The following is a 12,512-nucleotide window of genomic DNA, read 5'->3' on the forward strand; positions in this document are numbered from 1 at the left end:
ACGAGTGTCATCTAATGGAAAAATCAGCAGATGGCTTGTCTACATTACTCTCTCTGTGGAGTTACTGTATGGCCTCTTCTTGTCTATGGCAGCCCCTGGGATGAGAAGAGGCTCTTCAACTTGAAGTTTCAGAATTTTACGATGGAGTTAAGATATCAGCATGACTCTATTCTAAAATTCCCACGTTTGTTTAGTGACTCGATGTGTGAGTGTTGGTGTACTGGGTGGATTTCCTGTTTACGCTGCTGAATCTGAGCATGTACTGTACCTAGAGTTTTTCCAGAGTCCACATAGTGAACATGGCTTTCTCTTAATATCTTTTTAAGGATTAGTTTACCTAAAGAAAGTATTGTCAACAATAAGTTTATTTATTTACATAAACATCTTGAACACTCATTGCCTAATAATCCAGCAGCGTGTAAGGTCATGCATGGTTTAAACTCATTACATAGTGCTCTTTTATTCAGTGAAGTTCACTCTAGTTTTTATGGGCGACATGGTGGCAGAGTGGCACTGTTGCCTCACAGTAAGAAGGTCACTGTTTCGAGCCCTGGCTGGGTCAGTTGGCATTTCTGTGTGGAGTTTGTATGTTCTCCCCGTGTTGGCATGGGGTTCCATCTGGTGCTCCGGTTTCCACCACAGTCCAAAGTTAAGGGTGATTTGGGTAAACTAAATTGTCCGTAATGTATGTGTTTATGTCCTGGTCCTCCAGGTTGGGGGTTGAGCATTGGGCTAACAATCCACCTCGTAAAAATGAGATGTTACGAAACACCAACATAGTGCAGCTAAAATATATCAACTTCAATATAAATGGCCCTGGGAGTAAGAAGGGGGGGTTTATTTTAAGGGTTTATTGTCTCTATTTTATTATGTTCATTTTTTTAACTAGGACTAGGCATTTTGAATTACTTAGCGATTACTATTCAATTCAATTCACCCTTATTTGTATAGCGCTTTTACAATATAGATTGTGTCAAAGCAGCTTCACATAAAAGATCATAGTAAATAGAAACAGTGTCAGTTCAATTTTCAGTGTTTAAGTTCAGTTCAGTTTAGCTCAGTTCAGTGTGGTTTAATAATCACTACTGAGAGTCCAAACACTGAAGAGCAAATCCATCGATGCGCAGCTCTACAGATCCCGAACCATGCAAGCCAGTGGCTACAGCGGCGAGGAAAAAAAACTTTACCAATTGGTGAAAGTGAAGAAGAAAAAAAAAAAAAACTCGAGAGAAACCAGACATAGTTGGGCTCAATCATTACCATTACTCCGCTGGCCAAACGTCTTGTGCAGAGCTGCAGTCTCAGAGGCGGAGGCTGGAAGCTAAACCTGAAGCAAATCCATCGATGCATAGCTCTACAGATCTCAAGCTATGCCACCATGGATATTATCAGGAAGGCTATTGCAGAGTTTAGGAGCCATAAATGAGAAGGCTCGACCTCCTTTACTAGAGATTACTAGAGACTAGACCAGGAGTGCCCAAACCTTTTCTTATGAGGGCCCAAAAACCAAACCTGATTAAGGGCTGTGGGTCAATCGTAAAGAAACCAAATTGTTTTACATTAATGGCGACGCAGTGGCACAGTAGGTAGTGCTGTCGCCTTACAGCAAGAAGGTTGCTGGTTCAAGCCTCAGCTGGGTCAGTTGGCGTTTCTGTGTGGAGTTTGCATGTTCTTCCTGTGTTTGCGTGCTCCACCGGTTGCCCCCTCAGTCCAAAGACATGCAGTACAGGTGAATTGGGTAGGCTAAATTGTCCTTAGTGTATGAGTGTGAGTGGATGTTTCCCAGAGATTAGTTGCGGATGGAAGGGCATCCGCTGCGTAAAAAAGTGCTGGATAAGTTGGCGGTTTATTCCGCTGTGGCGACCCCAGATTAATAAAGGGACTAAGCCAACAAGAAAATTAATGAATAAATGTATTACATTAATTTTCCATGAGTAATTTCCTAATATTTTTAAATCAATACAGAACCTTGCTTTAAATTATCAAAGATGTTTGCCCCAACCCTATCCCATCATTCTTCCTCTCTCCTCAAATGGGATGGTGGGCCAAATCAAAGGTTAGTATGGGCCATCTTTGGCCACCCCTGGACTAGACTATCACAATACTTTTGTTTTGTTTTTTTGAAAAGTTCTCATTCGTTGCAAATCCATGGGAACTAATATCAACAATACATTTAAATAATAAATACTTCTATTTTTGTCCATAGTAGAATTTTTTTCTCAAGTTTTAGATCAGCATGAGGGTGATTAAATGATAAAATCATTTTTATTTTTGGATAAAATGTTCCATACAGGCTAGTATATTGAAAATTAAAACATTTTGTAATGGTTACAGAAGGCAACCCAGTTTTACACATAATTATCAGCTCTGGATCACAAATGCCAGACTTTAAGGTTGATCAGGTTGTGATGGAGTCTATGCCCATCATTCACCTGCAACTGTCAAAAAATGGCTCTGAATGTGTCAATAAGGTCAACAAATCTGGGCAAGATTTATGTAGTGTGTTCTACCCATAATGTATACAAGTTAGTTCTGATTCTGATTCTTTAATTTTTTGTTTCTTTCAGGATGAAGAGGAGGTTCTGCTGGATGACGTCTCACTCACGCCTTGTTTATTCAAGCAGATGCATGAAGTGCCAAAAGGTGTTTATCAGAAGCAAAAACACTAATGAACAAACAAATGAATTACACATGATGCCTCCGGCTGCTTGTGCATAGGGTCGTTGTATGGACGGGAGGAGTGTGATACAAAAAGAGAGACACTGGGGCGACGATTTCGTCGCAGGCTATGGGGGCCATGGTGACCTAGATTCAGTGATCGTTTCCTGGCAGGGCAACTCCATTCCCATCTAATCCCTGCTCTCTTTTATTTCTACCTCCCTTCCAGAGTGAGGCGCCACCCTCTCTCTGTCCCTACCACCTGCTTTGCCAAGACAGCTATGGCTGGAGTAAGAAAGTTGGCGCGAGTCATCAGGCACCAAGGTCTCCATCGCCTGATCCTTGCACTCATCCTCTTCTGTCTGCTTTCTATGGCCTACCTGGCTTATCATGTCAGTGCTGGACACAAGATCAAGGAAGCCCCTCTGCCGCTGCCCCTAGGAGACTGTGTAGCTTCATCAGTCATTGGTGGTGGGCAAAGGACTCCACTGTTCCTGCCATCACAGATCAGCCACCGCCGACACTCAGCAAAAACGGTGGACACCTCTCGGACAGAGCCTGTGGTCTTACTCTTTGTGGAAAGCATCTACTCACAACTCGGACAAGAAATTGTTGCCATTTTAGAGTCAAGCCGATTTCATTATCGCACTGAAATTGCACCGGGTAAAGGAGACATGCCACCTCTGGCTTGGCGAGGCCGTGGCCGATACTCACTCATCATCTATGAGAACCTGCTCAAGTATGTCAACTTGGACTCGTGGAACCGCCAGTTGCTGGATAAATACTGCCAAGACTATGGAGTGGGAATCATTGGCTTTTATAGGGCGAATGAAAACTCTCCATCCAGTGCTCAGCTCCGAGGCTTCCCCCTGTTCTTGCGTTCAAACTTGCCACTTTGGGATTACCGAGTCAGCCCTGCCGCACCGCTGCTCTACATCACCAAACCTAATGAGCTGGAGCCGGGCCCTCTACCTGCAGATAACTGGACCACCTTCCTCTCCAACCACAGCACGTATGAGCCTGTGCTGCTAGCGAGCCCTAAGCCTGCAGAAGCCAATCAGCTCCCAACACACTCACACCAACAGAGAGCACTGCTGGCTACGGTTGTGCAGGATTTAGGTCTTCACGATGGGATCCAGCGGGTGTTCTTTGGTGGTAGCTTGTCTTTTTGGCTGCACAAACTGCTCTTTGTGGATGCTGTGGGATATTTAACTGGAAGGCGGCTCAGCCTCTCGTTGGACAGATTTTTGCTGGTGGACGTAGATGACATCTTTGTTGGGAAGGAGGGGACGCGGATGAAAGTGGCGGATGTTGAGGTAAGAGCCTTACATAAGAATTAGATACAATAGTCTGTCAATATTGTTTTATTATGATTAATGATTTCATTTCTGTAAAAATGATGGGTTCCACACAATTCCTTCATGTTGTTACAACACAAATAGAATGTTAGCTCAGTTGTTTTTACAAAATTAAGTGGATTGAACATAAAACAATCAAGTTGTCCCAAATAATAATAACCCCTTCTAATTCGTTCATTAATTTTCTTTTCGGCTTAGTCCCTTTATTAATCATGGGTCACCACGGTCGAATGAACTGCCAACTTATCCAGCACCTTTTATGCAGCGGTTGCCCTTCCAGCTGCAACCCATCACTGGCAATTTAGCTTACCCAATTCACCTATAGCGCATGTCTTTGGGCTGTGGGGAAACCGGAGCACCTGGAGGAAACACATGCAAACACTTGGAGAACATGCAAACTCCACACAGAAACGCCAACTGACCACGCCGAGGCTTGAACCAGCGACCTCATTGCTGTAAAGCGAAAGTGCTACCCACTGCGCCACCACGCCACCACGCCACCCTAGTATAAACATAAACTATAAAAATTTGGCAACCATCATATTCATGAAAAAACTGTTGAAATCATCAAGTCAATCACGCCTGAGCCAGTTCATCTTCCATCATTTGTTTGAGTAATCCAAGCTCAGAGCTTCTCTCTGACCGGCATCACACTCCCAGAGCTCTTGCATGACTGAAATGAAGCTAATGAATTAGCACGCTTAATGCGGATCAGGGAGATGTATTCTCTCTGCCGTTGTTTGTCTCGAGCCGTGATTATAGTGCGAGAGGGAGAGCTTGTTTGTAATGCAGTAGAGCATGCCATTCTTTTTCTTTCTCACCATCTCTCTCTCTCTCATCTCCTCAGAGTGAAAGAAGGCTCTTGCTGAAGGCTAGCATGGGGCTAATTAGACTGGCTCACTTTTTAATTTGAGCAGATAAGTTCTCATAGGGGGTTCTGTGTGGCCCACCACACCAAAAGCAAAGCCATGCCTGAGGTTTTCAGTTTCCACAATTTCTCTTTCATTTCTCTTTCTTTCCATTGCCTTTTCCCCCTGGTCAGAGTTATGATTTTTCATTTTTCTTGTTCTGCCCTTATTATTTCTTTTCTCCCTTCATATTTCTTGCCGCTTTTTTTCTCTTTTATCCACCTCTACTCCAACCTACATCTGTACGATATCAAGATAATATACTTGGACTGCTGGCATAGAATTTTCAGTAGTAGAAACATCAACTTTTATACTGTAGTAAATATCCGTGCGGCTGTCCTGACTGCTTTGTTATCTGCACTTCAAAAATATGAGCAATTTGGAATAAATAAGGGCAAAGTGAAGAGGATGAACCTGAATTCAAAATTTTGCTGTTCATAATTGTGTGTTCTCTACTTTAAAGGGGCAGTATGAACAAATTTGATGTATTATTTGTGCTTTTATTGCCAATTTGTGTACAGCGCCTAGCAAAACTTTAAATACGAGATGATATTATAACGAATCGGGTTAAAATTGATGTCAATACAATGATATGCTTTGCACTATTTATTGATCTGAAAGCAGATCACACAGCAGAAATGTGCAACAATGGGAATATAGAAGTGTGTTGATATTAGAGAGGTACCAAATATTTGGCCACCGAAAATTTTGTCAGCTGAAAATATCTTATGCCTTTTAATGGACCCTCTAATTTTTGTGGCTTCAGTAATTGTTGGGATACTCTTTTAAATCTGGAAGCATTAACAACTTATATTGAACTATATATCTTTATTGATTAATATGGAAAATATTTATTGAGACTGTAGTTTTGTCATATTGCCTAGCCCGAGACATTCTCTGACTTTCTAAAGTAGGTTGTCAATGAAAGCCTATAGATAGATTTTACCGTGAAGGACTCTTTTTTTTTAAAAGAAAATCAAAAGAAATGAAACCTTTGTTTTTCAGTAGTAGAAACATCAACTTTTATACTGTTGTGAATATCTGTGCTGGTTGTCATGACTGCTTTGTTGTGTGATTGAGCAATGTGGAATAAAAATGAGGGCTAGGTGAAGAGGATGAATCTGAATTCAAAGTTTTGCTGTTTATAAATGTGTATGCATTGCATTCTCTACCTTAAAGGGGCAGTATGAACACATTTTATGTATTATTTCTGCTTTAATTGCCAATTCGTGTACAGCGTCTAGCAAAACTTAAAATACAAGACTAGGGCTGGCCGATAAATGATATATTGAATCGTGATAAAGTTGATGTCAGTAACAATGATACCCTATAGACTTTTTAAAATCTATATTGATGTAAGAGCAGATCACACAGCAGAAATGTGTAACAATGGGAATCTAAAAGTGTGTTGACTTTTGAGATGTACCGAATTTTGGCCACCGAAAATATGTTATGCCATTAGGACCCTCTAATTTTTGTGGCTTCAGTCATTGTTGGGATACTCTTTTAAATCTGGAGACATTAACAACTTATATCGAAATTTATATTGTTATCATTGAATATGGAAAATAATTATCGAGATTGCAGTTTAGCCATATTGCCTAGCCCTATACGAGTCATTCTCTGACTTTCTACAGTATGTTGTCAATGAAAGCATATCGATAGATTTTTACGTGAAGGACTTAAAAGAAAATGAAAATAAATGAAAAGAAATGAAACCTTTGTTTTTCAGTAGTAGAAACATCAACTTTTACACTGTAGTTAATATCTGTGCGACTGTGGTTACTGCTTTGTTATTTGCACTTGAAAAAATGTGAGGGATGTGGAATAAATGAGGGCAAGGTGAAGAGGATGAACCTGAATTCAACGTTATGCTGTTTAAAAATGTGTATGCATTCCTCTACTTAAAAGGGGCAGTATGAACAAATTTGATCTATTATTTCTACTTTTATTGCCATTTTGTGTGCATTTTGTGTGTAAAAAAACAAGACTAAGACTGAGCCGATAAACGATATTATATCGAATCGTGATAAAATTGATGTCAATAACAATGATAAGCTCTGGACTTTTTAAAATCTATATTGATCTAAGAGCCAATCACATGTCTAAATGTGTAACAATGGCAATCTAGAAGTGTGTTGATATTATAGATGTACCGAATTTTCAGCCACCGAAAATTTTGTCTGCTGAAAATAAGTTATACCCTTTAATGGACGCCCCAATTTTTGTGGCTTCAGTCATTGTTGGGGTACTCTTTAAAATCTTGAAGCATTAACAACTTTTATCGAGATATATCATTATAGTTCGATATGGAAAATAATTATCGAGACTGCAGTTTTGCCATATCGCCTAGCTCTATACAAGACATTCTCTGACTTTCTACAGTAGGTTGTCAATGAAAGCCTATAGAGAGATTTTTACAAGAAGACTCAATCAAAAGAAACGAAACCTTTGTGCTTACTCCTGACACATGAAACAACAATATTCAAGATAATCCCAAAAGAGCTATTTTGTACTGCAATGCTGGGCACATTACAAAATATCTGTTTAGCAAGATATCACTGTTACTCGCTGTGTTTTAACTTTAAATTTCACTCACCCTTAGCTGTAGCCTAAGCTGAAATGTTCACAGTCTTTTTCCTTCTTCATCTTCCTCAAAGGCTCTGCTTCACACACAGAATAAACTTCGTTCTCTGGTTCCCAATTTCACCTTCAACTTGGGATTCTCTGGCAAGTTTTTTCATACAGGTATGATGGAGCTAACGTTGCTTGAGTAACACAAATAAAAGCGCCCATCATCTCTGCTCATTGTTGGTTGTTTTTTTCTCATTTATGTTTCTTCTCTACAGGTACAGATGAAGAAGACGAGGGTGACGACACGCTGCTACGTCACCGGCAGGAGTTTTGGTGGTTTCCGCACATGTGGAGTCACATGCAGCCTCATCTCTTCCACAACGTCAGCGTGCTGGCAGAACAAATGAGACTTAATAGACAGTTTGCACAGGTTTGCCCTGATCAAGATCACTGTCCCTGCTGCACAAATGCATCAAGAATATTTAGTTACAACTTCTTGCTTATCAAATATATTTGATTCAAATACAAACACTACTCAGAGAGGTGTATTTAGTTAAATTAGTCATTTAAAAAAATACAAAACTTACAAGCAATCATTTAAGATGCAGAACAGTTGCTTTATTCTTTTTTTGTATTACTAAAAACAAACACAGAACAAAGTAATACTGATGCATGGATCAAACATACTGGTGCTTTTAACTATTTATTTTTACTCAAAGTTGCAATAGGTGATTGTCTTTAGAAACTATTTTTGTTATGCTGGTTGTGAGTCTCTTCACATCCTGATAGCAATTATTAAGTTAAGGTTCAAATGTATTTATATGGATTTTAATAATCTGTGGAAGATGTAAGACCAAGAAAAGTTTGTTCAATCAAAATGTTCGGTTCGAACACTATGATAGACTGTTCTACCTGTCTGTCAAAAAGAGAAAGGCAGAAAAACATCAACAACCCAAGGGTGTACTCACACTAGGCACAGTTACCCTAAACCATGCTTGGGTGTGATTGTCCCCTCTCCCCCTCGGCCTACACTGCAATTTTACTTTCCGCCCCTGAGCATGCTTACATCATCGATGATGCAACTGTTCACAGAAGTTCTGGCTCAGTACAGTGGAGATTGCTTTAGTAGTTATATTGTTTTGTATTATTTTAAGTCATTTGGGATGCAATGACACAGTCAAATATATTACTGAACACATCCACCACTTTTGACGCTTGAAAATATTCTTGAAAGTAATCGTCCTGCAGGAAAAAGGAGGTTTGCTGAAGGTGAAAGCTTCCAACCGGGCCGGGGCCTGTCATACAAAACGAGCCTGGGTGCGATTCGGAGCATTCACACTTGTCAACAAACTGGGCACAGTTCGGATAGCCTAGTGTGAGTACACCCTAAGCCAGGGGTGCTCAACCCTGTTCATAGAGATCTACCCTCCAACAGAGTTCAGCTCCAACCCTGATCAAACACACCTGTACCAATTAATCAGGACCTGAACAGCACTTGATAATTACAGGCAGGTGTGTTTAATATGGGATGCACCTGAAATATACAGGAACAGGGTTGAGCACACCTGCCCTAAGTAATGTTATTGTAGTGATGATATCTATTGCGCTTGCATGCATTCAGAAATCATTTTCATTGCTATCAAGCTAACAATAGCATTTTCCAAGATCTCCTTTAAGACATGAACAGCTGCATTACATAGCGAAGCGACTAAGCTAATATATGCTGCATGAAGCATCTCCAGATGTAGGATACAGTACATTATAGCAGTTTCTACTGCAGTGAGTTTTTGAAAGATGACAACACAGAGTAAAGCATCTATCTTGGAATTTAAGAATCGATTAATTAAAATGTTATTTACTAAAAATTGTTTACCTGCATCTCAAAAGGCCACAGATACTTAGACATTTACACCTCTAGTTTATACATGCCACACAAGGATTGGATTTATCCTGCTTATAGAATAATTGCAAGTTGTGTGTTTCAGGAGCATGGGATTCCCACAGACATGGGTTACGCTGTAGCCCCACATCACTCAGGTGTGTATCCTGTGCACAGTCAGCTTTATGAGGCCTGGAAGAGTGTTTGGGGCATCAAGGTGACGAGCACAGAGGAATATCCTCATCTCAGGCCTGCCCGCTACCGCCGGGGCTTCATACACAATGGCATACAGGTAGGTTTGCCTAACCTTAAAAGGACAGTTTACCCAAAACTGAAAGTTCTGTCATCATTTACTCATTATTCACAAATGTGTTTGAGTTTCTTACTTCTGTTGAACACACGAGAAGATATTTAGATGAATGACGAAAACCTGCAATCATTGTCTTCCTACTATGGTAGTCAATTGTTACGGGTTTCTGACATTTTTCAAATGATCTTTTTTGTGTTCAACAGAAGACAAAATCTCTGGTGTGGAACCACTTGAGGGTGACTAAATAGTGAGCAAATTTACACTTTTGGGTTTCGATCCCTGTTATTAAAACATGATGTTAGGTTGTCTGAATGCAAAGCAAAGACATTTTAATATTTTTATTAAATTATTTATTTTTGCATATTAAAAATAGTTAATTCATTATCTGTTAAGCATTAACTTACATTAATAGACGTTAGTAAGCACTTTACAAATACAACGCTGTATTTTTTACTTATAAGCACATTTATAATGTTACTTATAATTACTATATGATTATATAATTACTGTAATAATTGTAATTTCATACTTTATTACTGATTAATTGTTTATTACTAAATTCAGTATTGCAATTTTTACAAACCATTTGTAAATAAGAGTAGTTAAGGGCTTTTAGAATCATTCAGAATGAGTTAGTAAACAATTAATAAACTATTCAAATCAACATTTATATATTTTATTATTCAGGCATATACTATGTATGTTAATAAATGCTTTATTAACTCAACTTCATGCAGTTTTTTGAAATAATCGAAGTGAGGACTATTTATGGTTTATACTCACTTATAAATGACAATTAAAGGCTCAGTATCAAATGAACAATAAATGTTTGCAATCTTATCTAAAATAAAAATAAGATTGCTGTAAACTTTAAACATTGATGAATAGCAGGAGTGTCAAAATACAATTAAATAAAATTGGATAAAACAACGACAATATAATAATTTACAATATATTATGAAACATAATTTCAAGGTTATTTAGCGATGGTTTAACTGCAAATTAATTTTATTTTACATAAGATTGCAAAGATTTATTTTCATTTGATTCAGTTTCATTTGTCTTTCTTTAAATAAATAGAAATTAATAGTCATTTATTTCCCCCTTTTTCCTGTCTACAATATAACTGAGCCTTTAATTGTTATTCATTGGGGATTTATAAAACATACATTGTCCACACTTTACTTATTCTTATTTATCTTAAAATAACACCAACTATTCTTAAATAAGTAGTTTGTAAATAATGCAATACTTTAATCATTAACAAAGTATGAAAATACCATTATTAAGCACATTATAAAGTGTTTGTAGCTGTATTTATAAACTGCTTACTAACATCTATTAATGTTGGGTTAATACTTAACAGATAAGGAATTAACTATTATATCAATGCTTAATAGATGATTCATAGTGTGCAGTTAGAAAGTGTTACCAAATTTTTTAAAAGCATAATACAACATGAATATGTTAAAATTAGTACAGATCTCTATACTTTATAACAAATTAATTACACCACATTAAGACAGTTGGTTTTTTTTATTACAGATTTGATGAAATCTTTAAATAATGCATTATCTAGTATATGTAACTAATTATTAGTAACTAATCGGTTTAATGAAAGCTGAAATTATTTAATTATTTTTGTATCTTTTCTTTCCATTAATTTGATATTCTGAATGTAAAATGGCCAGTAAAAATGACCAGGGAAAAACAACAGTTTTGCCTGTTATGTTTTGCCTTAAATGAGGGTAACGATTGTGAACATGAACATATTAAGTAATGAACATAATCATAAATTAGCATGAACTACTCAAATGCTGTAGAATCAAGTTCTCTTTCAAGTTACCAAAACTGTTAAGATTTCTGACCAATATGTTGTTTGTGTTTTTGTACATCAGGTTCTCCCCCGGCAGACCTGTGGGCTTTTCACACACACCATCTTCTATAAGGATTATCCTGGTGGCCCTCAGGAGCTGGACAAAAGCATTCGTGGAGGGGAGCTGTTTCTCACAGTGCTGCTCAATCCGGTTAGTCTCACACCCACAGAAAACTCCTAACTCAAATGCAGTCGACGCCTACACTAATTCTGCAATATGACAAATGTCTGTTTTTGAGTAGGTTAGTATATTCATGACTCACCTGTCTAACTATGGCAATGACCGGCTGGGTCTGTACACCTTCGAGTCTCTGGTGAGGTTTGTGCAGTGCTGGACTCACCTGCGCCTGCAGACGCTTCCTCCTGTCAGACTCGCTCACAAATACTTCCAGATTTTCCCTGATGAGAGAGACCCCTTGTGGCAGGTTTGTGCAAGTACATTTTTGTGATTTATTATTGCTGGAGCTTTTGTTATAGGGTGAATCTCGCAAATGTACTCATAAATATGGGACAAAGATGCATTTTGTTTTTATGAAAGATGAATTTTATTTTTTAAAATTAGGATGTGTCCAGTTAAATGGTCTTTAATCATACCGTTTTGCGTGATTTAGTCAACCATTAAAATGTATTTCTTGTTGCAATATTTAATCTATACTTTAACACTATTATTTATTATTTGTTAGCATGAAAATAATACATATTATAATAGACATTATTTAAAATGTATTCAAATTTAGTTTAATCAGTCATTGTTTTATATATGTTAATAATCACAACTCATCACTACAATAAGTATGTGTGTGTGTAGTTTTTGTCAGCCCTCCCCTTTGTCTACATTTGGTACTAATACTAACATAAAAGTAAAGTCTTATACTTTAATACATTATAAATAATTATTGTTGAATTCTTAAAAATAATAACATATTTAGTAGTTTTATATTGTAGAAGG

At 37.9% G+C, this 12,512-nt stretch overlaps 1 protein-coding gene and 1 long non-coding RNA gene across 4 annotated transcripts in view; one reads left to right on the top strand and one right to left on the bottom strand.

Moving 5' to 3' along the window:
* Positions 1-7,889, bottom strand: part of LOC141376848 (uncharacterized) — an 84,198-nt gene extending 76,309 nt beyond the window's left edge. The window contains exon 1 of the long non-coding RNA XR_012388112.1: positions 7,524-7,889. This is a non-coding gene — a long non-coding RNA (uncharacterized lncRNA). The remainder of the gene's footprint in view (positions 1-7,523) is intronic.
* The window catches only part of ndst2b (N-deacetylase/N-sulfotransferase (heparan glucosaminyl) 2b), a 149,900-nt gene that overhangs the window by 123,874 nt on the left and 13,514 nt on the right, over positions 1-12,512 (top strand). The window contains exons 3-9 of one of the 3 annotated variants that reach the window (XM_073918679.1): positions 2,568-2,643; positions 2,888-3,974; positions 7,585-7,672; positions 7,774-7,928; positions 9,484-9,669; positions 11,586-11,714; positions 11,806-11,988. In XM_073918679.1, the coding sequence (XP_073774780.1) occupies positions 2,940-3,974; positions 7,585-7,672; positions 7,774-7,928; positions 9,484-9,669; positions 11,586-11,714; positions 11,806-11,988 (1,776 nt within the window). In that variant the 5' untranslated portion in view covers positions 2,568-2,643; positions 2,888-2,939. Of the gene's footprint in view, positions 1-2,567; positions 3,975-7,584; positions 7,673-7,773; positions 8,457-8,889; positions 9,670-11,585; positions 11,715-11,805; positions 11,989-12,512 lie in introns of all 3 variants that reach the window. The other 2 variants (XM_073918680.1, XM_021480391.3) reach the window with 2 other exon arrangements.

Source organism: Danio rerio, chromosome 12 (genome assembly GCF_049306965.1).
Source record: "Danio rerio strain Tuebingen ecotype United States chromosome 12, GRCz12tu, whole genome shotgun sequence".
NCBI classification, from domain to species: Eukaryota; Metazoa; Chordata; class Actinopteri; order Cypriniformes; family Danionidae; genus Danio; species Danio rerio.